General features: G+C 39.3%; 1 protein-coding gene across 24 annotated transcripts in view; it reads left to right on the top strand.

Annotated features, from left to right (window-relative positions):
• The window catches only part of LOC140476464 (gephyrin), a 538,995-nt gene that overhangs the window by 361,964 nt on the left and 149,660 nt on the right, over positions 1-27,371 (top strand). For 15 of the 24 annotated variants that reach the window (XM_072569115.1, XM_072569120.1, XM_072569118.1 and 12 more), the window contains 2 exons: positions 21,713-21,775; positions 22,450-22,492. In XM_072569115.1, coding sequence (XP_072425216.1) covers positions 21,713-21,775; positions 22,450-22,492 — 106 coding nt within the window. The remainder of the gene's footprint in view (positions 1-21,712; positions 21,776-22,449; positions 22,493-27,371) is intronic. The other 9 variants (XM_072569117.1, XM_072569119.1, XM_072569126.1 and 6 more) reach the window with 1 other exon arrangement.

Genomic DNA, 27,371 nt, shown 5'->3' with positions numbered 1-27,371 from the left:
GAAGATCAGAATTGGAGGTGCACAGAGATCTCAGCAGATGGAGAACGTTAGAAGTAAGAAAGGGTAAAGCCATGGAATGATTTGAAAACAAAGTTGCAAATTTTAAAAGCTAAACATCGCTTGACCTGGAGCAAGCGTAAGCAAGTGAGCATGGAAGTAATTGGTGAAAGGGCTTGGTATAAGTTAAGTTATGGGCAACAGAGGTTTGGAGGAAATCAAGTTTACAGAGGGTGAAAGGTAAAATGCCAGCCAGGAGAGCAATGTGATAATCAAGTAGAGAGATAACAAAAGCATGGATGATGATTTCAGCAGTAGATAAGCTTGAGGCGTAGGTGAAGAGGGGCAGTGTTACATATTTGCTAGTGTCATTATAGGGATGGACTGCATAAGTGATCAGAAGCTGATCTCAGAGTTAAAAAGGGCACCAAAGTTGCAAATGGTCTGGTTCAGCCTTGAGTATTGAAATGAGAACAGGTTAACTTTGGGGGCTGGGAGTGGAGCTCAGGGCAGGGAACCAAAGACAGTGACTTCAGCGTCCTGTGTATTTATGAAGGAACTTTATGTTCAGCCATGACTGCATATCTGGCAAGTAGCATAAAAAAATTAGAAGCACTCAAAAGTTGATAATATAGTGGTAGCAAAATAGAACTGTGCTATCAACATAAACATGGAATCTGACTTTTTTCCTCAATGATGAGAAATAGAAGGGGCTGAGGATAGATCATTGAAGGATATCTGAAGTAATAGTGTAAGATTTGTGAGCAATTTTGGGCCCCACACCTCAGGAAGGTTATATTGGCCCTGGAGTGGGTCCAGAGGAGATTCATAGGAATGATCCCAGGAATGAAAGGCTTAACATATGGGAAATGTTTGAGGACTCTGGGACTATCCGGTGGAGTTCAGAAGGATGAGAGGGGATCCGATTGAAGCTTACAGAATACTGAATGGCCTGGACAGAGTAAACATTGGGAAGATGTTTCCAATAGCCAGAAAGTGGTAAATCTGTGGAGTTCATTGCCAGAGAAGGCAGTGGTGGCCAGGTCGTTGAGTATATTTAAAGCAGAGATAGATAAGTTCTTAATTGGTATGAGAATCAAAGGTTATGGAAGAAAGTGGAAAAATGCTGTTGGAGACCTATCAGCCATGATTGAATGGTGGATCAAACTCAATGGGCCAAATGGTCTAATTTCTGCTGCTATGCCTTATGGGTCTTATGGTCTTATGGGTTTTATAAAGTAGCCATTGCAAATTATCTGACTAGATCGATAAGTATGGCTTTGGGAAGCAATAACAAATTCAAGGACTTTAGAAAAGTAACGATGATTGGAGATTGGATTGTAGTTTTCAAAGGCAGAAACTTCCAGGCTTTGTTTTTGAGAATAGGGTGACCAGAGTGGATTTTTTAAGAACACAGCTGAGGTGCCCTAGCAATAATGTCGTTGAGCTGGTAATCCAGAGGCCCAAGCTAAAGCTCTGTGGGACATGGGTGCAAATCCTGCCTCAGCAGCTGATTGAAATAATTGCTTTCAAATTCCATCTGGAATTGGTTGTCTTGTTGATAGTATTATGGACCAGGCCAAATCCCCCCTCATAATATATTAAGAAAATAGTCTAGACCCAAACCTTTTCTTAATTTTAAATGTAAATGGAAGGTGATGTGATGTGGATGCCATTCGATTGGTCAAACTTCCAGGCTTGAAGCAAAACAAACTTTTTTCTTACACAATTGTTAAAATGGAGACAAAATCAAAATACAAAAAAAAGCTTAACTGCAATTCTATGGAAATACTTAACAAGATTATACGCACACACACACAAAACCAATGATTAGCTGTTCCATAATTGTAACATCCTCTAAACACACCTTTGGCAAAGGGAAATTCAGTAAAACTGTAATCTCATATGCAATTTTCACAGTGGAGAGAACTCTAGCTTTTAGCTATAACAGAGAAGAAAGCCTTGTACATGCAGCTTCAAGACTCTAGCAACTACTGAAAGTTAAACTGACATCTTAGTTCTGTGGGAGCTTGACCCCACCCATTCATGTTACTTCTATTGTTCCAACTTTTAAAAAAAACCAAAACTAGCTGAGCTCAGAGCAGACAGCTCGCCTCCAAGTTTGCAACACTTACTTTCAAAAGAAACATGACAGAATAAATCCTTCTTAAAAGTGCATCCATAACAACAGTGACTATAAACAGTTGCCAATTATCTTAAAAGTGCTTCTGGTTCACCTAAATTCTTTAGGGAAGAAAATCTGTTGTCCTTATATGGTCCATCCTATATGTGACTCCAGACCCCAACTAACATGGTTGACTTTTAACTACGTTTAGGAATGGTGCAAGCCACTGATTTCAGGGCAATTAAGGATGTGTAACAAATGCTGGCCTTGTTTGCGATGTCCACAACACGCAAAGATATTTACTCAACTTTTGCTAATATCAGCTAACATACAGAACAGGAATAGAGGTCAGTGATCCCTCATTTGATGGAAGTAAGGTTAAGGGAGGATGAAGTGGATCTTCTAGACACATTGAGGCCAAAGAGGGAGATATGTCATTGACCTGAAGCATTTACTCTGTTTCTCTCATGGGTGCTGCCTGACCTGCTTTGCATTTCCAGCATTTTCTGTCTTGTGCTCCGATTCCTAGCATCTGCTTCTTTTTTTTTTCTGTTGCAATTTAACTACTTTGTAGGTGAAATAAATCTTTAACATGATGCACTTGTTTTTCAGTGCTCTAAGTAATCAATCACAGAAAACTGGAATGAAAGCACGATCTGTTCAATAGACTTAATCATATTTTTTGAACTAAGAAATGTTTTTCAGCATAGATATGCTATTACGAGTGAATGTTCTACACACTTCCCATGTCATCCATTTGTTTCTCATTCCTTTTGAGTTTGGTTACTGCCTACCAGCATCCTGTTGGCATAATATATACTCAAGCACAAGTTCAGTTGGAAGAATATGTTCACTTATCACATTGGTGAGTAAGTGGGAAGGTTTTCATAAATTGGATTGAAATTTACTCTTGGGGAAATAGAGTGAGAGGTTTCCTCTGAATTCAGCCCATATTTTGTTAATTTTGGAGGCCTTCATATTGACCCAATATAATTACATTTTATTAGTTAATTCAACATTATTTTTTATATATGCTTCAAGCTTAAATATGCACAATGCCCTTTCCTGGATTTTCTGCTAATAGCTATCGCCTAGTTTTGAGGGCCATCAGTCCACTCATTTGTGGCTTTAATGTATTTATTCGTTATGCTTTTTAAAATTGTAGTTGGATTTTTGATAACCATATTTCAGTAAAATAAAAGTCAATAAAATAGGTTACCCATTCAAGGGAGGGGATTCATAGCTCGGTCTCCTAATTAAGAGTCAGATGCTGTACTGTGTGAACTGACAAAATACTGTCGCAAGGTGACATTGAAAATGAATAAGCAGTCTCAATGAGTAGCTCACTTGTAAGATATATGCATTTTTATTCATATTAAACAGTATCCAGTTGAAAATTCAGTAAAACTACACTTTGTTACATTTGTGTACAAAATTCACTCTGGAAAACTACCTGACAAGATCCATCATAAAAGTTGCTGAGAATTCTAAAAACACAAGTTGGATTTTTTTTCTCCTGTAAATTTCATGTATTCTAAATGTTTCAGCATCCTTTTCTATTGAATATGAGTTCATTCCGCAGCTAGTTAACAGATCCAAACTATTTCCTTCTGCAAAGTTATCACAGTTCACAATATTAAGATATGTTACATTGTAGTCACAGCAGTTCAGCAATTTTTTTTATTCGTGGTGCTGGAGAATTGTCGTAGCTGGCCGTATTAATTGATGCAGAATACTTAAGATGAGGTGGTTGAAAAATGTGGACAAACTTGTATTATTTTGGCTACCTTTATTCATCAAACAAATGAAGAGCCTGAGTACTGCAACAAATTACGTGGATAGTGATGCTCAGAATCCTGACTACTGGATGTGCTCAGATCATACAGTGGGATGGTGGTTACAGAAATTATTTTGTAACTAAAAATCATGAGGTGAACATACAACTGAAGCATAATAAGACATTCATTTATATCAGGACATATTATTTATATGTGGACTGGTACCAGAAAGAAAAGAACCAAACATGCTGTGGTCATTGCAAAACCAACCTAGATCACTTATGTTCTTCCAGGAATGGATTTGATATCCTTAACCTATATTTTCTTTGGAGCTATGATAGGAGGGGCAAGAAATGATGCATAGCCACAACTGCCCATGTTAGAGCAACTTTATTTTTAAAAATCCAAAATCCAGTTTCACATTGTCTCATGAATCATTTATGTCCTGCACTTGTGCTGGAAGTTCAGGTTATTATCTTGTAGCATGTTGCATACCAACATGTCAGACTACTTTTTGAAAATGACTTGATGTTCTCTGCGTAATTCTCATAGCTTCACCTGATTCACATCTGACATATAGCTTTGTTGACTTCATCTGACAAAGGGGCAATGTTCTGAAAGTTTGCAATTTCAAATAAACTGTTGGACTGTAACCTGCTGTCATCTGACTTCTGACCTTGTCTGTCCCAGTCCAATACTGGCACCTCCACACCATCTCATTAGCTCAAGTAATAAAGAGCTCTATTATAATTGGCTTGTTTGAGACTAGTATCTATGTTTATAAATACCCAAACATTTGTGAAAGGAGTATGCATTGACACAATAATCTGAATATCTTTCCAAGTGTTTGACAAGAAAAGTTTGCACTAGTAGTTGATTCTGATTCCTTTGATTATGAATATTGACCTTACAAACATGACCAAAGGTCCACATTAAAAGCAGGGATGTGTATTTACATTTAAATCACGTGATTGATTTTACTCATTCAAATATTGCATAATTTGTTCTTTGCATCCATGAAGTTGGACTCGAATATGAAAAGAAGTGCAAAGTTGAAGTAAAATCATTTAAATTATCATCAGGTTACACCAAAATTGCCTTTTAATAGAATAATTTGTAGAAGAGAAGAACGACAGTGGGAATTAAATACTTCATCCGTTTTAAGTTCCTAGGAAAGAAAGTTGAAGTAGGAGACTATTTGATAGAATAGAATTAGAACTGAATTCAGTTTATTCTCACATGTACTTAAGTTACAATAGAACAAGAGTATGATGAAAAGTGCACAATGTTGTGATTGCAATGCAGTAGGAATAAAGAAAAGGAAGAAAACGTGTAGAATTGTGAAATAGTTACAGTTCTTCACGTCTGTACTGGCTGTCTGAAGTAATAATTTGTCTAGTGCCACTCCCCTACCTTCTCCAAGTAGCCTTGTACATCCTTCCTTTTCAGATGATAATTCAATTTAAATGGCTCAAATGAACTTAGCTCCACCATGCTCTCCTGCATTGCCTTTCAGATCCTAGCCACTCACTGTGTTTTCCTCATGTCAGCATTCTGTGTCCACTGGTTCCTACTCTGCCCAGATCCCTAATGAGTTTGAATGCCTTTAGCAAATGTCCTCTCAACATTTTCTTTTTCAAAAAAAAGAGCTCCAACTTCCCCAATATACCTATGTAACTGAAATTTCTCATCCCCAGAACCAAATCTTTTCTATACTGTCTCAACACCTTCACATCCTTTTCTAAAACTCTGCATCCAGTATTGCATGTTATAGTCTACTTGAAGCTGAAGTGGTGATTTTGCAGGTGTTTGACAATTTTTTTTATTTTTGTCTTATCAGTGCCTACTGTTAAAACCAAGGATGCTGCATGCTTTATTACCACACTCTCAACTTGTCTTGCCGCATTTCCATGCATATGCACCAAGTTAGCTGTTGCCTCCATTTAGAATTATATACTTTATTTTGTCACTAATGAATTACTTCATGCTTTCCTGCTTTAAATTTCATCTGCCAGTCGTCCACCTTTTCCACCGTGCGACTAGCCAAGAGGAAAAGGGAAATGTACAAATGGTCCAGCGAGCTAAGAACATAACGGGCCTTGGAGGAATATCGGGAGAGTAGGACCAATCTAAAACGAGGAATCACATGGGTTGAAAGGGCTCATGAAATAACTTTAGTGAGCAGAATTAAGGAGAATCCCAAGGCCTTTTATTCATATATAAGAAGTAAGAGGGTAACTAGAGAAAGGGTTGGTCCACTAAAAGTATAAGGAAGGAAGGTTGTGTGTTGAACCTGAGAAAATGGGTGAGATTAGATTAGATTCCCTACAGTATGGAAATAGGCCATTCAGCCCAATAAGTCCACACCGACCCTCCAAAGAATAATCCACCCAGACCAATTTCTTTACCCTATATTTACCCCTGACTAATGCACCAAACACTATGGGCAATTTAGCATGGCCAATTCACCTGACCTGCACATCTTTGGATTGTGGGAGGAAACCAGAGCATCCAGAGGAAACCCACACAAACACGGGAAGAACATGCAAACTCCACACAGACAGTCACCCGAGGCAGGAATCAAACCCGGGTCCCTGGCAATGTGTGGCAGCAATGCTAACCACTGAGCCACCGTGCTGTCCCGATGATTACTTTGTACCAGTGTTCACTGAGGAGAGGGACATGATGAATGTTGAGATTAGAGATAGAAGTTTGTTTACTTCACATTGACATAACAAGGGAAGATGTGTTGGGTAGGCCAAAGGATATTAAGGTGAACAAATCCCCAGGACGGGATGGGTTCTAGCCCAGGTTGCTGTGAGAGGTGAGAGAGAAAATAGCTGGGGCCCTGACAAATATCTTTGTAGCATCCTTAAACACAGGTTGAAATGCTGGAGGAGTGGAGGGTTGCTAATGTTGTCCCCCTCTGCAAGGAGGGTAGTAGGGATATTCCAGGTAACTACAGACCAGTGAGCCTGATGTCAGCAGTGGGAAGATACTGAGGGATAAAGAATGGGCTTATCAGTAATAGGCAACATGGTTTTGTGCAAGGGAGATCATGCCTTACCAACTTAATAGAGTTATTTGAGGAAGTGACCAAGTTGATAGATGAAGAAAGGGCTGTAGATGTCATATACATGGACTTTAGTAAAGCGTTTGATGAGGTTCCCCATGGTAAACTAATGGATGAAAATGAAGTCACGGTGGTGTTCAGGGTGTTCTAGCTAGGTGGATAAAGAACTGGTTAACCAACAGGAGACTGTAGTAGTTGAAGGGAGTTTTTTGAAATGAAGAAAGGTGACCAGAGGAGTTCCACAGGGATTAGTGCTGGGGCCACTGTTGTTTGTGATATACATAAATGATCTGGAAGAGGGCATTGTTGGTATAATCAGTAAGTTTGCAGATGACACGAAGATTGGTGAAGTAGCAGAAAGCTTTAGGGGACTGTCAAAGAATACAGAAGAATATAGATAGACTGGAGAGTTGGGCAGAGAAGTGGCAGATGGAGTTCAATCCAGGCAAATCACGGTGGCTCAGTGGTTAGCACTGCTGCCTCACAGCACCAAGGTCCCAGGTTCGATCCCAGCCTCTGGGCAACTGTCTTTGTGGAGTTTACACATTCTCCCTGTGTCTGCGTGGGTTTTCTCCGGGTGCTCCAATTTCCTCCCACAGTCCAAAGATGTGCAGGTCAGGTGAATTGGCCATGCTAAATTGCCCATAGTGTTAGGTGCAATAGTCAGAGGGAAATAGGACTGGATGGGTTACTCTTCAGAGGGTTGGTGTGGACTTGTTGGGCCGAAGGGCCTGTTTCCACACTGTAGGGAATCTAATCTAAATGTGAGGTGAAGCATTTTGGAAAGTCTAGTTCTAGATCGAATTATACTGTAAACGGAAGAGCCTTAGGAAAAGTTGATAATCATAGAGATCTGGGAGTTCAGGTCCCTTGTACCCTGAAGGGTGGCTCCACAGGTGGATAGAGTGGTCAAGAAGGCATATGGTATGCTTGCCTTCATCGGACGGGATATTGAGTATAAGAGCTGGCAGGTCATGTTAAAATTGTACAAGATTTTGGTTCGGCCGCATTTAGAATACTGTGTACAGTTCTGGTTGCCACATTATCAAAAAGATGTGGATGCTTTGGAGAGGGTGCAGAGAAGGTTTATGAGGATGTTGTTTGGCATGGAAGGTGCTAGATATGAAGAGAGATTGAGTTGGTTAGGATTGTTTTAAATTAGAAAAAAGGAGATTGGGGGGGACCTGATTGAGGTCTACAAAATCATGAAGGGTATAGACAGGGTGGATAAAGATAAGCTTTTTCCCAAGGTGAGGGATTCAATAACGAGAGGTGAAAGGTGAGAAGTTTAAGAAGGATACACGCGGAAAGTACTTTACACAGAGGTGGTAGGTGCCTGTAACACATTGGCAGCAGAGATAGTGGAGGCAGGCACGGTAGATTCATTTAAGGTGCTTCTGGACAGATGCATGAGTAGATGGGGGGGCAGAGGGATACAGAACCTTAGGAATTGGGGATAGGTTTAGATAGTGGATTTGTATCAGCACAGGCTTGGAGGGCCGAAGGGCCTGTTCCTGGGCTGTAAATTTTCTTTGTAACCTATCTATGTTCCTTTGAAGATCTACATTATCTTCCTTGCAGCTTACAATATCTCCAAGATTTTGTATCATCCATAAATTTTAAAATTGTGCCATGTACACCGATGTCTCAGTTATTAACAATTTTATCAGGAAAAGAAGGGATAATTACACTGATCCCCGGGGAATTCCACTTCACATTTTTCTCCAGTCAAAAAAAGGCCATTAGCTACTACAGTCTCTTACCTCTTACTCAGTCAATTTTGAACCTATGTTCAAATGCCTTTAGGAAGTCCAAATACACTTCAATCACACCATTCTTCTTCAACCCTCTCAATTATGTATCAAAGTAACTCCAATGAGTTTGTTAAACAATTTGCCTTTTACAAATCCATGTTGACTTTCCTTAATTAAGTTACACTAGTCCAAGTGACTTATTTTTATCCGGAATTATTGTTTCTAAAAGCTTTCCCACCATCCAGGTTAAATTGACTGGCCTTTGGTTTCTGGTCCTAACCCTGAACCCTTTTTGAATAAGTGTGTAACATTTACAATTGCTTTGTACTCTGGCACCATTCCTGCAACCAAGGAGGATTGAGTAAGGCCAGTGCCTCTTTCCATCCTTACTTCCTTCCATATCCTTGGATGCATTTCATCCATTTCTAGTGGCTTACCAGTTTTACAGGCAACCTATCTAATCCCTCCTCTTTATCATTTTTTAGCCCATCCAATGTCTTAATTACCTCCTCTTTCACAATGATAGGCAGTAGTTTCTTCCTGTTAAAGACATATCCCAGTGCATATTTAGTGCCTCACCCATGCCCCCTACCTCCATGTTAAGAAATTCTTTTAGGTCCTTAATGGCCCCACTCCTCTATTTACCACATTTCCATTATAGAAGACTTTTGAATTCTTCTCATTCTCTGTCTTCTCCTGTTTAGATTTATAATTTTTACTCTGAACCTTCTATATTTAGCCTAGTTCTCAATACTTTTATCAACCTGAGCATTATCATATTCACCTTATCACATTTCCTCTTACTGACTGGCTTTTCCTACATTCAGGAAGCTTGAAGAGTCAGGTTTTTTTTATTGAGCAATTACTTTGTTTCTTTCCACTTTCTAGAATTAACAGATTTCATTCGATTAAAGTACACTTCAAGGTGTGCATGAAAAGGAAATAGTCTGTCCTGACCTCCTTAACAAGATCAGTGAAGTTTTGGCATGTTCAGTTTTGGTGGTAGGCTTTCCAATCGTAAATACTTATCAAAGGAAATCTGATTCTTTAAAAAGCCTCAAGACAAGTCTATACAGACTGATGTTAGAACTTGGAAGTTTTTCCATATTTGTGTATTTGGGTTCACTGCAGCTACTGAATATTAAAATTTTAAATTAGATGTTCAATGTTGCAATTTAGCACTGCACCATATACAAGATAAGTTTGTGTTCTGTGGTGTGGGCTGGATTAAGCTACAGGTCATTCTGCTCTAATGCAACAGTTGTGTTCCACTGCAATCTCATGCTATAGAAAATCGCACTATGGAAAATTGTTGTAGAAAATTGTACTGTAGAAGATTGCTAATAGAAAATTGCTATATCTGTTCAGTAGAAAGTTGACATTATCCAAACAACATTCACAATTTGTCAAACACGTTATAGCCAATTTGAACTGATGAAACGCACATTATAGCAGAACGATCTGTATTCAGTTTTTATGAGAATTTGGATCTACCTTATACTGTTAGCTTTCTATGATGTTGGACTGGGGTGGACAAAGTTAAAAAATTATACAGTGCCAGGTTATAGTCCAACAGGTTTATTTGGAAGCACTAGCTTTCGGAGCACTACTCCTTCATCAGGTAGCTGTGGAGCAGGACTATAAGACACAGAATTTATAGCAAAAGACTATAGTGTCACGTAACTGAAATGATTGACCAAACCTAGATTGCTATTAAGTCTATGTATCATCTTTTAGAACGGGTTACAGATTTCAGTTCGTTAATATGTAAATCCCAAAATTTCTTTTAAGTCATACTCTCAAGGTAACTTAAGGTTTTATAACCAGAGACTGGAGGAGCTGGACCATTGTAAACCGTACTATGTATCATTGAGAAAATATTGCCCAGAAGACCTTTGAAGTATTCTTATGTTGCTGTGAAGTAAAATTATTGCAACTTCAAATGTCACTGAGCATTTATAGTCTGAAAAGATTTAGCTTTTATCCTCTATCACAAATACCTGCAGATATTCTAACCAACCACTGGCAAGTGGCAGTGACAATCACACATGTAGAAGGCTTTTATCAAAATGAACAGCTTATTTAACCCATTATCGATACTTGGCTGAACAAGCTTACCTTCACAGTTTAGGTTGTTATCACGTGTAATACTGTCTGGAATTCTGGAATATTCTCAAGAAAGAGCCAATGAATTTGTTTCAAAAATCATTTGTAAAATCTGAAATATCAGAGTCTTCAAGAATTAAAGACTCATAAGTCGAAGTGACCTATGTGTAAGCAACTTCAAAATGCTGAAGAATGGAATCAGAAATTCCTATGTTAATCATTGAATCTGTTTGTTCTCCACTTGCTATCCGTGAGTATTATAATTTCAACATGCGAGGCCTATAACCTTACTAAAAGGTATTGTCACCCTTGCTTAAATCTGCTTTTACTGCTTGCCCAAAGAGAAGGGGGTCAGTCACTAGCTGAAGATGCAGCTGATGAATTGCAGGCTCTGCTGTTCATTCATACCAATAGGATAAGAATGAAGAAGATTGTGTTGTTATTTCTTTACTGCCAGTGATTTATCATCTACGTTTCACTGTAGATAATTTTTGGACTTTTAAACAATGCTATGGAACTGAAACATAGACCTTTAAGTAAAGCATAAAGGCAACTTTAAATGTTGAGGAGATGTTTTGAAGAGGAAATGATGTTTGGACTTAAGTTGGTTCCATATTTATCAACTCCACCTACAAACTGGTTTAAAAGTAGGAAATTATGGAAATGTTTAGCAGGTCTATCAGCAATTGAGAATTTTTTTTTAAAAACAAGTTAATGTTTGAGCTGTACACCCTTGGTTAGACTCATCATCAGGGATTCTTTTGACAAAATCTTGACAACCAAAATGTTACTTGTGGTTCCAGATGTTATTGGATTTTTCTGTTTATATTTCAAATTGCCAGCAGTTTTAGTTTTCCTCACTTGCCCCTCTTCCTTTTTACTTCTCTCAAACTCTTCTATCTGTGGAACCATACCTGAAATTCCCTTTGAATCCCCTATTATGTTTCTGTTTCAAAAATGTACCTTTGTAGATTATTTCATTGTTAGGGGGAAAATATCTCCCTGGTTACCTTCTTGCTTTCAATTCTTTAATCCTCTAGAATTTGTGACTTTCATCACAGTAAGTCAATCAAATAAACTTAACCAATTTTTGGGAGGCACAGTGGCTCAGTGGTTTGCACTGCTGCCTCACAGCATCAGGGACCCAGGTTCGATTTGACCCTCAGGCGACTATTTGTAGTTTGCACATTCTCCCTGTGTCTGTGGGTTTTGTCAGCATGCTCCGGTTTCCTCCCACAATCCAAAGATGTGGAGTGTCTATGCTAAATTGCCCCAGTGTCCAGGAATATGTAGAGTTACAGGATGGGGGATGTGTGTGGTTGGGATGCTGTTCAGAGGGTTGGTGTGGACCTGATGGGCCTGCTTCCACACTGTCAGGATTTTATAGCTCTTCACAGTTTAAATGAATCTAATCAGTTGCTTGTCTAACGTATATTTGAAATAAAAATGGCCAAGAGGACCAGGGTTATGGAACTTCGAGACAGAAGGTAATAATGACAAACACCCAGCAAATGACACAGCAGGATGGCATTGCTTTCTATGATACTAGAGATAAGGTGAACAGCTTGTCTAAGAACCTCTAGCCATGAACTCACAAATGAAATAGACAATCTAATGTTGCACTTCTATTAGAAATTGAATGTTTAACGGAGAAATCTAAAATCTCAGCAATTAACCAATAAGTCTACACAAGATTTCACAACTTTAAACAATATCAAGGTTTTTTTTAAATTGAGAACTGTTAAGGAACGCAAGTGCTTTTAGCATAATTCTACAAGTTACAACACTATGTCATGAATTTAATTTTACTTTATACTATTCTCTCCAAGCGTGCATCCCTATATCTTTCAAAATCTTCAAAGTTCATTCACTTTTTCGGGGGAAAAAAACGCAAAGAAATGCCACAGCCCTCTGGAATATATTTTATTTTGCTTTTGTACTCCAGCAGTTCTTTCTAATTAAGATTTTATGAGGGTCTTTCTTAGCTTTTTGGCAATGCAGCTCTCTACCTTTTTCTGTCTAGCCTCCCAAGTGTGGATGCTTCAGTTATCTGTTCAGTTTGCTAGCTGTTCTGATCGACTTCCCACAGCTTTCGAACCTACCTCCCCTGAGTGCTTTCTCCCTCAAGGTTCTATAAGAATCATTGCAGGTTTTTTCCACTAGCTGCAAGGTGGAAGACTTGTGCCAGTTGTCTTTTCCTGGCAGTGTTGGGAAGTGGAGAAGTTAATGTTTCAGTTATAATCCTCCTTCAGTTCCTGAAGAAGGGTTACACCCGAAACGTTGACTTCTCCGCCTCCTGCTGCTGCCTGGCTCATTGTGTTCTTACAGCCTCCTGCTTGTCTACCTTGGATTTCAGCAACTGCAATTTTTTTGTCTTAAACTGCCTTTTCCTCACAAAATCCACACTGAAAACTGTTTCTGCGACACCCATGAATTAAACAAAATAAAATCTTCTCTTCATGGCTTCACACTCAACCTGGCACACTTTGGAATTAATCATTCAAACTTGCAAGCAAATGATTCCACCTTCAAGACAGCTAATTGATATATATGATGATTTATATGGATGATGAATGTGATTGCCCTCTCTCCAGAATTGCAGGCACTGTTAAGGAACTCTCCTGTTTACATTTGTTTTGATCTGAGAACCACGTGCATAATTTAGTCTTTATTGATATATATGTAGATCTTGTGGCACCCCCAAAAGCCCAGAAATAGGATGATTTGTTATTTAGGTTTTGCACCTCTACAATTAACCTTGCAAGATAAGCAAGCATAAAAGTAAGTTTGTACATTTATTACACCTAAGCTTGTTTGAGTTGCGTTTACATCAGAGTTGTTTGTTTCTCAATCAGATGTCTCTCCCATTATCTGTGGTCAAAATTTTAATTTCTAAAACAAGTTATATTCCAAAGCATTTAAACTGTGAACTGGATTATACACAACAGCTGGGAGGAGACTGGTGAGAAAGTGATCAAAAGAGTCAGATGATAAGATGACAAGTGAAAGCTAGCAAAGCATTATGTCATTTACACTCTGCAAACCATCGGTTAACCAAAAGATACTAATTACATGTTTTTAAGTGTAATTCGATGTTAATTACATGCCCCAGATTAACTGGTTATATGAAGAAATATCCCTTTGCACAAAGTTTGAGTTATATCAACAAATTTAAAACCAAAACTAAGAATGAGTTTTTTTTAAATGTTGAATTTGTTCCGAATAGTATTTAGGATCAGGTAGAACATTATAAGGTTTTGCACTGCTGCAATGCTCTGTAGAGTAGATTTTAATAATTAAAACAACAAGCGGTCAATGCTGGAGATCTGAAATAAACAAAATCTAAAATTGCTGGATAAACTCAGCAGATCTTACCAAACCTGTGGAGAAGAAATAGAGTTAACATTTCATTCTGAAGAAGGATCCCATGTCTTGAAACATTAGCTGTTTCGTCTCTCCATAGATGTGGCCAGACCTGCTGAGTTTATCCAGCAATTTTAGATTTTAATAATTCTAAGCATAAATTACTTTGCTTTTGCACATAGCCAAAAAAAATTCAGTTTTGATGCCGCATATAATAATCTAGTCCCAAAGGTTTCTACCCCGTACATGGAAACTAAGCCTTGTGTACTTCAGCAACCAGCATTTATAATGCTACAGTTATATTCTAAGGACAATTGCACTTTGGGAGAACTTAAAAAAATCCGAGAAGATCTGTTACAGTTTTTACCATTAATTTCATGATTTAACCAATGAAATTACTTGTATTATACTGAATTGCAAGTTCATGATGCAAATGCAGTAATTACATTCTACACTGAGAGCAGCATTGGCAAGTGTTTTCTTCACAATTTGACGAAGGATTTGGCTTGAACCAAATAGTCTCAGAAAGTATGTTCTGCATTGCTTAAATTTGCAACACATAACATTATTTGGGAAGACAGTAGAAGATGAATTTGTGGAAGTTTTTGAAGCCAAGAACACTGCTTCACACTCCATTGAATGTCAGGCGACTTTGTTGCTTCAAATCCCAGCTTCATTTTCAAAAGTTCAGAGAGCCTGCAAGACTGAAGCTGATGGCCTTGACAAAATTTTAATTTCTAAAACAAGTTATATTGTCAGAGATTTGTAGATACATTTTTAACATTTCTCACATTTGACTTGCGTTCTTACCCAAAATGACTCCCAATGTTTAGTACATGGAAGTTACAATGTGGCTTAAACCTGACCATTAAAAATAGGACATTGTTCACAAACCAGATTTCTGTGCATTCATCATAAGCTATAGGGCTTTGAAAAGTTTAATTTATCATCAGTACTATCCCCTTAAGCTGCATAGTCTTTAATGCCGATTAATTGCCAACTTCATCACCATCTAAGTGCCTTTAGGTCTGTATTGCTGTAATTTTAAATGGTTTCAGCCTCATGCTTCATGGAACTATCACAACACTCCTAGAATGTTTTCCATAATATCATGTTTCAACTGTTATTTCTGCACTGCCTTCTTCAACAAGACAGTTTACTTCGATGTTGTGCATGTGTGCATCCTTAGTCCTCCTTTATTTCCCTCATTCACTGAGTATAATTAGCTTGCCTTTCAGTATTCCAATCTACATTAATCAACTATGGTAGCCTTCCCAAACTGCACGTTTATCGACACAAACACAGCTTTAAAACTCACTTCAGATTGCTTAACAAGTGGTGTTTTACATTGTAGCTTCTTGGTTCTACTCATCTATTTCTATTCTGTGTGTATTACATTCAGTCTTCCTTAACTAAAATGGTTGTAAAGCAGCATGTGCATGGCTTAATACCCTTTGGGAACAGTTTCTGAATTAGGAACTTATGCTTGCCAGATCATTAAGATTGTGTGCAATTGAACAAAATGCTAATCATGTTGGATGAGCTGTTAGTTGAATTCTTGATTCTGCTATGAATTATTGCAAAACTGCAACCAAATGAAATGAATTCAAAGCAAAAATGAAATAGTACAGATCAGACCATCAAAACTAATAACCACAGATGGGGAAATGCCAAAGATCAAGTTGTTGGTACTTTTGCTTGTAAATGGAAATCCTTTGTCTATTGTTCATGTTTATGTGAAATCAGGTGGCCCAACTGTTCAAATGCCCTGAAATTATTCTGATGTAGAATTCAGTTATGCCTCAATTGATTTGAATAGTTTAAGATCTTGCACTCTAGCAATTTTCATCCTGCTGCTTGTTAATGATGAAAGATCTTTTATGCCATGCATGAATGTTCTAATGCTAAGACTAGGTCAAAGAGCACTACTTTCGATTGGCAAAATTCATATGCCTATCATATGCATATTGAATGATTTTTGTGCTATTTTTAATCTTGAAGTACTCATGCATGAATAGTATCAATTAGAAGATCTACCGTATAAATGTGTTACATCATGTTGGAAGAAGGTTCATATCCATCACCTCTCCCTTATGCCACAATGTCACTGTGAACAAACTGTGGTGAAGGGACAATTAGAGGCCAAATATTTTGCCTGGAGGATGAAAGAAAAGTGAGGAGTCATTTCTGTGCAACTATATTGTGACCAATTTGAGAGCAACGTTGTTGAGGCCCTGAAGCAAATGTCTTGATCTGAAAATCCAAGATGGGACAGCGCACAAGGAGCTGACAACAAATAACATGGCTCAAAGAAAAGAGCAACCTTATTTAAGTTATGGTAAGCAAGAACACACATTTTCACCCCATGTATTCTACAGAATGCGATGATAGAATGCTGAAACTCATGGTGTATCACAGATCACCCAGTTCCCATAACATCCAGCCTTTTTCTAGCTCAGCCAGGTCCTTCCCATTGGGTGTACCTGCCATCAAAATACACAAAAAGGTTGACCTCTTAATAACTTAGACAGACAAGAGTTACAATGAAGTACTTGTGATTCATTTGCAATTTGTGGGCTCCTGGGGGCGAAGCATATGGGATGAAAGCACCAGCCAATGGAACAGTATCTGGTGTGTTCTGACCATCTGTATGTGAAGAAACATTAACCAATCGAAATTACTGATTCAGCACCGGTGTGGCTACAGCAATACCATTTTGAACATAAGCATTAATTTTAATGTAAAATACTTTTCATCCACTTGCACTTGCGTATTTGCAAGGTTTGTGGAGGTTTTTAGCTCAGGTTGCGGTTTAGGTTGTAGGTTTGCTTGCTGAGCTGTAGGTTTGATATCCAGACGTTTCATTACCTGGCTAGGTAACATCATCAGTGGCGACCTCCAAGTGAAGCGAATACTGCACTTGCGTATTTATGTAGCAGATATCTACAATATCACCGCTTGATGTAAACAGTCTTTTTCTTTCAGTATTGCTTGGAATTCTCATACAAATTTATTAGGCATAGCTGATCTCAGTACATTTTATGCTTTTATGCAGGAATTGCAATCAGTGCTTTAATTCCAAAAGCGTGTTTGCTGAGAATTTGACATGTGCCCAACCAACCTGAATCAAATTTGGAATTCACTTTGGCAGCAACAATTCTCAAGCCCAGATACAGTATTCTCACTCAGTCATGATACATCTGCACTGTTTCAGAGATGGTCTCAGTCATTTTTCTACTTTGCCAGCAGTAGCAGGTGTATGTTTCCACAGAGGACAGCACTATTAGTTTCTGTATGTCAGCAATGTCAAAGCAGAAAGTAGACTGCATTTCTCATTATCTGAATAGCCTGACTGAAACAAGTGAAGTCAATCAGTCTCCTACAGCGCACACACTTATTCATGCAGTCTCATATGTATGTACCTGTGAACTATGAGAAATCAAGAAATAATTAAAGAGGTAAAAGTGAAAATGTTATGATACTATGGAAGTATAATGAGTAGCATCAAATAATTAAAATATGTCTTTGAGATGTAGAGTGAGTATAAACAGCAAGGAGGAGACAAAGCAAGTAAAGAGAAGCATGTTCGCAGAGCAGACTCCTGCATTCTGAATAAAAGCAAAGAATGATGCTGAAGATCTGAAATAAGAACAGAAAATGCTGGAGAAACTTAGCAGGTTTGGTAACATCTGTGAAGAGAGAAACAGAAATTAACCTTTAAAGTCTGGTTTTCAGAACTCGAGCATTCTGAGTGCTGATTTAGAGACAGCAAGAAAGTAGTCGGACACAGAGATGCAGACAAACTAAAAGTTGTGGTATTAGATTAGATTAGATTCCCTACAGTGTGGAAACAGGCCCTTCAGCCCAACCAGTCAACACCGGCCCTCTGAAGAGTAACCCACCCAGACCCATTTCCCTCTGACTAATGCCACTAACGCTATGGGCAGTTTAGCATGGCCAATTCACCTGACCTGCACATCTTTGGACTGTGGGAAGAAACCGGAGCACCCGGAGGAAACCCACGCAGACACTGGGAGAATGTGCAAACTCCATACAGACAGTCACACAAGGCTGGAATCGAACCTGGGACCCTGGTGCTGTGAGGATTTCCAGTATCCTCCCTCGTCAACAGTCTTCACACAGAGCCACACAACCGGCAGAAGGAAAATTGGATGCCATCAGTCTGTGTGAATTCAGAGCCAGACCCCTAAAGTAGAATGACAGTTTCCCAACTGTTCCTGTCGGTTTTATTCATTCTGTGAAACACTGTAACAATTAGTTTTTCACTGCAGCATTAACAAAGAAAGATACATTGAACTTTTATGATCAAGTGTTGAATTTGATGACTGTTCTTGAAGTTAGTAAATCTTGGTAATGTTATTGTGATTAAGTGCATTAATGTGGCTGGCTGATATGTTGTTGAAGTTTTGTTTTAGAAACTTAGGTTTTTGTGGCAAAGGCACCAATACAGCACACAGTTCTTTGCACTGTGTGGTACACAGCATAGGCAAACTGCAAACAGTGTTAATAAGTACTGATACATTCAGATGGTCTTAAAAAATACAGAATATACGTCAATTGTTGATATCCAGCAACACAAGCCAGTTGTGTAATGTCATTTACAGAGTAGATAGTAAGAAACTATTTCCGTCGGTAGACAGATGGAGGACTGGAGGACATGCATTTAAGGTGGTGAGCAAAAGCAGCAATGTTGATGCAAGGATAAACCACTTTACTGCAGTATGTAGTCAGGAATACACTGCCTCAGTGTGTAGTAGAGGCAGATCCAATTGTGCCTTTGAAAAAAAAGTCATTACCTGAAGAAGAAAAAATAATAGAGGTATGCAGTGGAAAGGGCAGGGGGAATGTCTGCTCTTACGGAGAGGAGACACTAACGTGGGCGGCTGAATGGCCTCTTTCAGTGCCCTAATCTTTCTCTAATTCTCTGGTGGTCATGAATAAATTGTGTAAAGAATTCAGAAGAAACTTCTTATCCAGGGAATAAATAGAATGTGGACCTTGATGCCACGGACAGTACAATACTTGAGGTGAATATGATAGATGCCTTTAAAGAGGAAGCTAGTCAAGTGCAAGAGAAAGGAATTGAAAGAGATGCAGATAGTTTGAAGTGAAATAGCATGTGAGGAGACTTGTGTGGTGAGAGGGGTTTGGTCATAGGTTATATTTCTGTGCTGTAAATTCATTGTAATCCCATGTACTTGGTGGAATTACTGGTTTCCTTTAAATAATAATTCACATTAAAACTGCTACCATATTCTGGAAAAGGTGAGAAAGAATGTGCTTTGTTTTGCTGTTTGAAATTTAAATTAGTACTTTTTCTTTTGATCCAACATTACTGTATAAAATGCAGTTAAACAAAGTTGTCACATTTCCAGCAATGTTTCTGTTATTATATTGTCTATCATTTGAAGAGCAAATACAATAATTATTTAAAATTCTTTGCAACCCACATAGGTTAAAGCACCTCTGGTGTCTGGTAATTCATCTAAACTAGCAATTCTTTCAAATTGTGACAAATCAGAATTAATTAATTCACTATAATTGGATCTCTGAATGCTGATTGTGTTACTTTGACACTGATTGTGTTAATTTCACCTCTTTCTGAGCTAAATTAATGTTAAAGTAGTCTACTAGAACACCTTTTTTTTCTGACTGATTTCATTTTCCTCCTCCTCTGTTTCAGGTTTATGGCTTTTTCCATGTTTAACAGGAACTAATAGCATGTACATGTAAGCCAGCAGTAAGTCCAGCTGCTGTATGGTATCTGGGAATTCATCTGCTGACCCTTCCTCATAAATTGACCCTTGCAAATCCCTAAGCAATCCTGGATTCTTCAAATGTAGTGTTCACGATGCTCAAACCAATAGCAAAAATGATACGTGGTAGGTCTTTAATGAAAAATGAGGTGAATACAGCAGCATAGGCCACTAGGAGGAGGAGGAGGCAGCAGCAAAAAGTGAAAACAGAAAAAAGATAGTCGTGGAAATAGTCATAGATGGAGAAAGCAACAGCCCATTTTGCAACTACATTTGTCTTGTTATTGGTGACATCTTTGTGAGTGTACATTTAAATGGATGTATATGTCAAAGGAATGCAGAAGAGGTTGGATCTTTATTTGAGAATACTTGTAACTAAAGTCACAGATTGACCCCCTTCTCTGCTTACCCCCAATAAAGAATAGGTCAGACATCATTACTGTTGATCAAGGAAACAGCTTCATTAGCCCATAATGTTTTCCAAACTCAACAGTCAGAGCAGCCTGATGCTAGTGACACTTGAATGAGTATGACAGGTGTGATATCAAAGCGCTGTTCAGTTTATATAGATAGCGCTGTTACAGATGTTTATTAAATGTGAATATACTGAAGTCAAAGATGTAAATATGCATTCAATGTAGCATTCTATTTTTATAAATAAATTGAGACAGATGTTGCTCTAGTATTTGAGATGAACTGTACATTTTTCTCCATCTTCACTTTTTCATGTCTCACTAGTGTTTATATTGCATTTCTGTTGTTTTTCTTATGCCATTAATCTCTTGCCTAAGTTTTTTCTCTGATTTTCATTATCAGACAAATGGGTGGGTGCCTTAAATAATGCTGTTAAGGGTAATACGTACATATAAATGGAAGGCTAAATAAAGAAGTTGCAAATGCAGTACATCAGTCTTCATCACCAGCGCATTCTTAAGCTATGCTTCCTTTGTCTTGTAAGCCAATTGTATGGATGTCCATCCGTCCCATCCTAGTTCGATAGCAACAACAGGATTACAAAGCAATTGAACTGCATTCATTTCTCATTCAATGTCACCATTCTTTTTTCTATTCTTTACTCTTGTTTTCATGTAACTGAAAGAATCTTCCATAGTATGTTTTTAGTCTTTCAAAAATGTATAGTTCGGGCAACTTGGTCAATCCCAATCATGTTCCTAAAGGCTTGTTATTGTTAGTTCTTCAAGGAGATTCAGCTTTGATTCATTCCAACCCACACATAAGTTATTGTGCAGATCTGTCAATTACTTTACACTGACAGGTCTGACGTTAGGGTAAAAAAAGTAAAATGCTGTTCATCGAAAGAAAGTGAGAGGGACGTTGACTGGGACTAGGCATGTTCATGTTTATATAATTAACAAAAATCACTGTGCAAAAATATAATGGTGTAGGATTATAGTGGGGAATGTAGCATGCAGTACAACTGATATTTATTTTATGTTCTTTTAAGCTCCTTTCTGTGCTTTATGGCCCTTTTTTGCTTGAATCAGCAAGCAGTTCCTGCCTGTTTTCCCAGTCTTGTGTGTGGGTTAATGCTGGTGGTTCCACAATTTGCATGTTTTCTCGTGTGTTAATAGCAAGTGCGTTTGAAAAGTGTAAAAGGCCAAATCTATATTAAACCTCTCATTAGTTCTTTTGTTTACTATTTCATTTCTTAAAGAAATTTATTAGATTTCTGAGCTTCTCTGTTCATTATAAATCTTTTGTTTTTGTTTACGCATTAGCTCCACCATAGGTTGGAAGGGCTTAAAGATGAACTCAGAAGGCATAGAGGATACAACTCGCGAGTAACTATTACTGATCAAAGGAGCTTCTACCATTCGCAAACTTTGCTTTGCGCTATGAGTTCGAGCTCCTTGCTATTCTATCTATGTGAAGATTCTTGACTGTCTGTTTCTCCCACCTTAACACTGTCCACTAGTCTGCGCCTTGAACATTTGTCTTAGAACTTTCAATTATCATTTTCACATTTAGAGCCTCCTAATTCATATATGGTGTAATTCTTGGTGTTTTGTGTCTGTGTGTGTGTGCGTGTGTATGTATGTATGTTTATATTTCTAAAGAATATTGCTAGCTCCAGAACACACAAGCCCTTCTACATGGATTAGTTTATTGCAACATGCCACATTCATTTCTGACACTTTTCTTCCTTCATGCAGTTTTCATGGCTATTTATGCTTAGCAGATCTGATGCAACTTTTCTTTGAGCTATGATGTTTTGTCTAATAACTTTTGCCTCCATTTTGATGGGTTTCCAGATTTCATGCATTTGCATTTTAATATTCTAGGGCGAGGAATCATAAGCTTCCCCATTATAGCATCTTCGCAAAAACGTCATTTCATCGTGGTGATCCAGCTTTGTTCATCATGATCTATGCTGTTATAACTCACTGCATGTCTGTCTGTTTGAGGCATCTGTTCATAATATAGTCTTAAAAAATAATGTCTATTCTCCCTGCAGGTCCAGTCACGATGCAGCAGCAAAGAAAATATCCTGAGAGCCAGTGAGTACTTAATCTAGCTTTTGATCACTGCATAATATTTAAAAGGTGTTTAAAAACATTCAGTCTTAAGGCAGCTGTTCCTTGACATTAGACATCAATCTAAATAAAAGTATTTTGGTTTTTGAAAAGAACAGAGAATTCATCAAGAAACTGTCATTCCCATATTTTTGTTTAATTCAAACAAGGTACAGTGCTTGGATTTGTTTTGTTTCCTGCAGAAGACAGGTCCAGCATATTTTTATTTTACTACAGCTAAGTGTATTTAGAATAGGCAGGCAGCGGGATTAAAAGAGGGAGCACCACATCTATCTATTGACTATCTTAGAAAAGACAGTTGTGATGATTGTAACGAGGTCGCCCAGCTGAACCTCATAGAATGTGAGCTCCTTGATTGGGGCTGTTCATTAGAGACCCCTGGCTGACAAATTAAACAGAGGAATGTCCAAGATTCTGATACTCTGCGTGCTGACTCTGACATGGCTGTGGCAGAATCAAGGACTTTTCATATATAAACAAAGGGTGACTTGGTGTTGGATACCGACCTCTGGAGTTATTTCAGTGCAGATGAGTGGCAATAATGATGTAACTGTGCAAAAGCGCCTGTTGGCTGAAGCCCAACTAGACTTCAAACAGACACTACACTGGCTTTATCATTGGAAAATGCAGCAAGTAGATACAGGAATTGTAGGTTACTCACATGGAAATGGACACTTTTGCCAGTCCACCTAAGCTTGGGGATCACCACTTGAGTGCAGGCAATTGCATAGCATCAGTCAAGACATACCCTAATTGGAGGGACTCTGGGTCAGCCCACAGCAAACCTCCAAAACAAAGCCAAGCCTTGGCCAATGGTTAAAATTTTCTTCAGGGTATGGGCTAGGAAGCCATTGTAGTTGCTACCGGTATATAGATTCGAGACAGCAAAAGAATCCTACTAGACCTAAATTGACTAAGGGAACTCACAGACCTATATCCAGGAGAGTTCATACATCTGAGTTGGAGAAGTTAAATTGCTGAGCAATATCCAAATCAGAACCAACAAAATAAACGTCTGGTTAAATGGTCATCCAGTTCTAATGGAGATCAATATGGTGTGGCTGTGTCTGTGATTGCAGAATCAGTTTTAACAAAATTCATTCTGGACTCCAACCCTTAAGTTTGCACAGGACCTCGGCTAGACTGAGAACCTATACCAGGGAACTTTTACAGATTAATGGTACAACTTTAGTTCCAGTTTCTTGTGAAAAGCAGCTGGTTCAATTACCACTGATTGTAATAAACGGCCTGGGCCCAAGCTTGATGGGGTGAAATTGGTTCAGAGAGATTCACCTAGATCAGCTCAACATTTTTCAGTTAGAAAATGGTTGCCAGAGTGAAGCCCTAATAAGATGTCTTCCAGCAAGGTCTAGGGACTAACAGAGGAACCAAGGCTACCTTGCTAGCTTGAACGTTGACCAGGAGCCATTTCTGCCCAGCCATCCCAATGTCATTTTCCCTATGGGCAAAAATATAGGCAGAAATCAGAACACTGGAAGTGAAGGAATCATCAAACCAGTCCAATTTGCAGAATGGCCAGCACCATTTGTACCGATTGTGAAGCCCTACAGGTTGGTTCACCTTTGTGAGGACTCTAAACAGTGGGGACAGTAAACCACGTTTTGCAACTGGATGAGTATCCAATCCCTCAGATAGAGGATTTGTACGCAAATCTGACAGGGTGCTGTCCTTCATGAAGCTGGACTTGAGCCACGCATATTGCAATTGAATTTAAATGAGGATTCCCAGAAGTATGCAACAAATAACACGCATAGGCTTTGTACCTATAACACAAGCCTGCTATTTGGAGCATCGTCAGTCTCTGCAATTTTTAAACAGATGCTGCGGAACATTTTGCAAGGTCTAGCTCAGGTTGCCATTTAGATGACATGCTAATAATAGGGGACATTATTAAGGAGCTCTTAAAGAACTTGAGTATATTATTTAGATGTTTTTCTAAGGTGGGCGTACACCTATGAAGGGTAGAATGTGAGTTCCAGGCCCCTCAAGTGGCTTACCTGGGCTACAGAGTTGACAAGACCAGATTATACCATTGGAAGATAAAGTAGGGGTAAACAAGGTGCCCTGGCTCCCACATATATCAGAAGCTTAGATCATTTCTCAGGCTGATGAATTATTATGGCAAGTTCATACATAATCAGGCCTGCATCCTGGCACCTTTGCATCAACTCCTAAAAAAGATTAGATTAGATTAGATTCCCTACACTGTGGAAACAGGCCCTTCGACCCAACAAGTCCAAACCGACGCGCTGAAGAGCAACCCACCCAGACCCATTCCCCTACATTTACCCCTGACTAGCGCACCTAACACTACGGGCAATTTAGCATGGCCAATTCACCTGACCTGCACATCTTTGGACTGTGGGGGGAAGCTGAAGCACCCAGAGGAAACCCATGCAGACACAGGGAGAATGTGCAAACTCCACACAGACAGTCACCCGAGGCTGGAATCAAACCTGGGACCCTTGTGCTGTGAGGCAGCAGTGCTAACCACTGAGCCACCGTGCCACCCCTAAAAAAGAGTCAGCCTTGGAATGGTTGCATAGCCAAGTCAAAGCTTTCAGTCAAGTGAAGAAAGCTATCACCCTTTGGCACACTGTCACTCCACAAGACCTGATATTGATGTTCGATTCCTCCCTGTACAGAACCCATGTGGTATTAACTCATAGGTGGCCCAATGGAGAGGAACACCCAAGAGAGTATGCATCCTGGATTTTAGCTAAGGCAGAACATAACTATGCCCAGATAGAGGAAGAAGGATGGGGACTCATATTTCGAGTCAGAAGGTTCCACTAGTACCTTAATAGACGAAGATTGGTCATAATACGAGATCACAAACCCGAGCTAGGTCTATTTATAGAGGACAAGGCAGTGCCATCCATAGCTTCAGGCTGAATTCAGAGGTTGGCTCTAATCTAAGTGCCTATAATTAGAAGTTAGAACACTGTCTGGGAGGCCAAGTAGCAAATGTGGATGCGTTGAGCTGCCTCCCATTGGCAGATACACCACTAGTGGTACCACCAATAGAAGAGTTAGTTTTTAAATTTTCTGAACACACTTCCAGTCACAGCTGACAACATCAGACTTGGGATGCAGAAAGATCCAGTCCTGTCAAAATTGAAATAGCTGGTGATGAAGGGGTAAATCAAAGGACAATCGCAACCAGAATTGAAACCTTCCTGGCCCAAGAGCGACTAGATCACAGTAGAGGATGGCATATTTTTACAGGGTGCAAGAGTGATTATCCTGAGCAAAGGTCACCACTAGATACTGGCTGAACTCCACTGGGATTATCCAAGCGTCTCCAAAATGAAGATGCAGCAAGAAGTAATGTCTGGTGGCCAGATTGAAGGCAGACATAGCCGCCTTGATCAGGCAGTACATCAAGTGGCAACAAGAAGAAAGATTACTGCAAGCGGCTACCCCACATCCACGGAAATGGCCAGGTAAACCTTGGACTCGGTTACACGTTGACGATGCAGGTCCTTTAAAAGGCTCTTAGTCATTGTGGGTGCCCATTCAAAGTGGTTAGGCATGCACAGTGTTCATTTGTCAAATACGGGGTGGGGGCGGTGACAATAGAAAAAACTGCGTGCATCTTTTTCGAAACACGCACGCCCAGAAGTGTTGGTCACAAATAAAATTGCCATTGTTTTTCAGCAGGGACTTTGAGCATTTCCTAAAGTCAAATGGGACTTGACGTATATGGACAATTCCAGACCACGCATTCCTCCAATGACCTAGCAGAAAGAGCAGTCCAAACTTTGAAGGCAGGTTTGAAGTAACAGCCTATAGCCTCACTAGATACCAAGTTGTCATGGTTTTTATTTGATTACATGGCAACTACTGGGACAGCTTGGGCAGAGTTACTAATGGGTAGAAGACTCCAGACCAGGATAAATCTGATCTTCCCAGAGGTGGGACAGAGGATGAAATGGCATTGGGAATGCCAGTGCCAGGCCCAAGACTCCAGCAAGCAAGAGGGGCAGTTTACTGCGGGGGATGAAGTTTGGCATAAGAATTACGGAAATGGCTCCGCATGGTCGACGCAAGGTCAGGACCAGTGATTTATACTGTTCGGGTAGATGTGATGCTCCTGAACAAGCATGTAGACCATATGAAAACAGCAAACTCTCAAACGGTGTGGGAACAAAATGTGCCGTGATCCTCAGAACAGTCAGCAAAGCTGTCGGAAGCAGTAGTTCACCCTCTCCATCAAATGTTGACAAGATTTATGAACCTGAGATGGACATGAAGGATGTAGCCACATTGACACCTTTGCTGGCAGAAGGAGTGGTTTTCTACTGAGGTGTTTGTGGCGCAAGAGGCAAGCTCCCATATTGGATGCCAAGTCAGAGGAACATGACACAGTGCTAAAGCGCCCCAGTAGGCTCTCCAAGAAAAAGGACTGGCCTATTTCTTCGGATTCAGAGAAGCAGGGATGTAGTGATTGTAATGATGTTAACTAGGTTGGGGCTGTTAATCTGGTCCAATCAGGGAGCCCTGGCTGAAAGATAAAAAGCGTGTCAGAGCTTCAGACACTCTGGTTAATGACTCCGAGGTTGTGCCAGAATCATGGACTTTCTGTGCATAAATAAAGAGCTATTGACAGGATACTGGCCTCTGTGCTGTTATTTCGACTGTATGTAAATATTCCAAGACTCATAGAGTCATAGAGATGTACAGTATGAAAACAGACCCTTTGGTCCAACCCGTTCATGCTAACCAGATATCCAACCCAATCCAGTCTCACCTGCCAACACCCGGCCCATATCCCTCTCAACCCTTCCTATTCATATACCCATCCAAATGCCTTTTAAAC

The sequence above is a fragment of the Chiloscyllium punctatum genome, chromosome 4 (genome assembly GCF_047496795.1).
Source record: "Chiloscyllium punctatum isolate Juve2018m chromosome 4, sChiPun1.3, whole genome shotgun sequence".
Taxonomy (NCBI): domain Eukaryota; kingdom Metazoa; phylum Chordata; class Chondrichthyes; order Orectolobiformes; family Hemiscylliidae; genus Chiloscyllium; species Chiloscyllium punctatum.
Note: the sequence above shows the minus strand (reverse complement) of the source record. Positions and strands in the feature narration are given on the sequence as shown.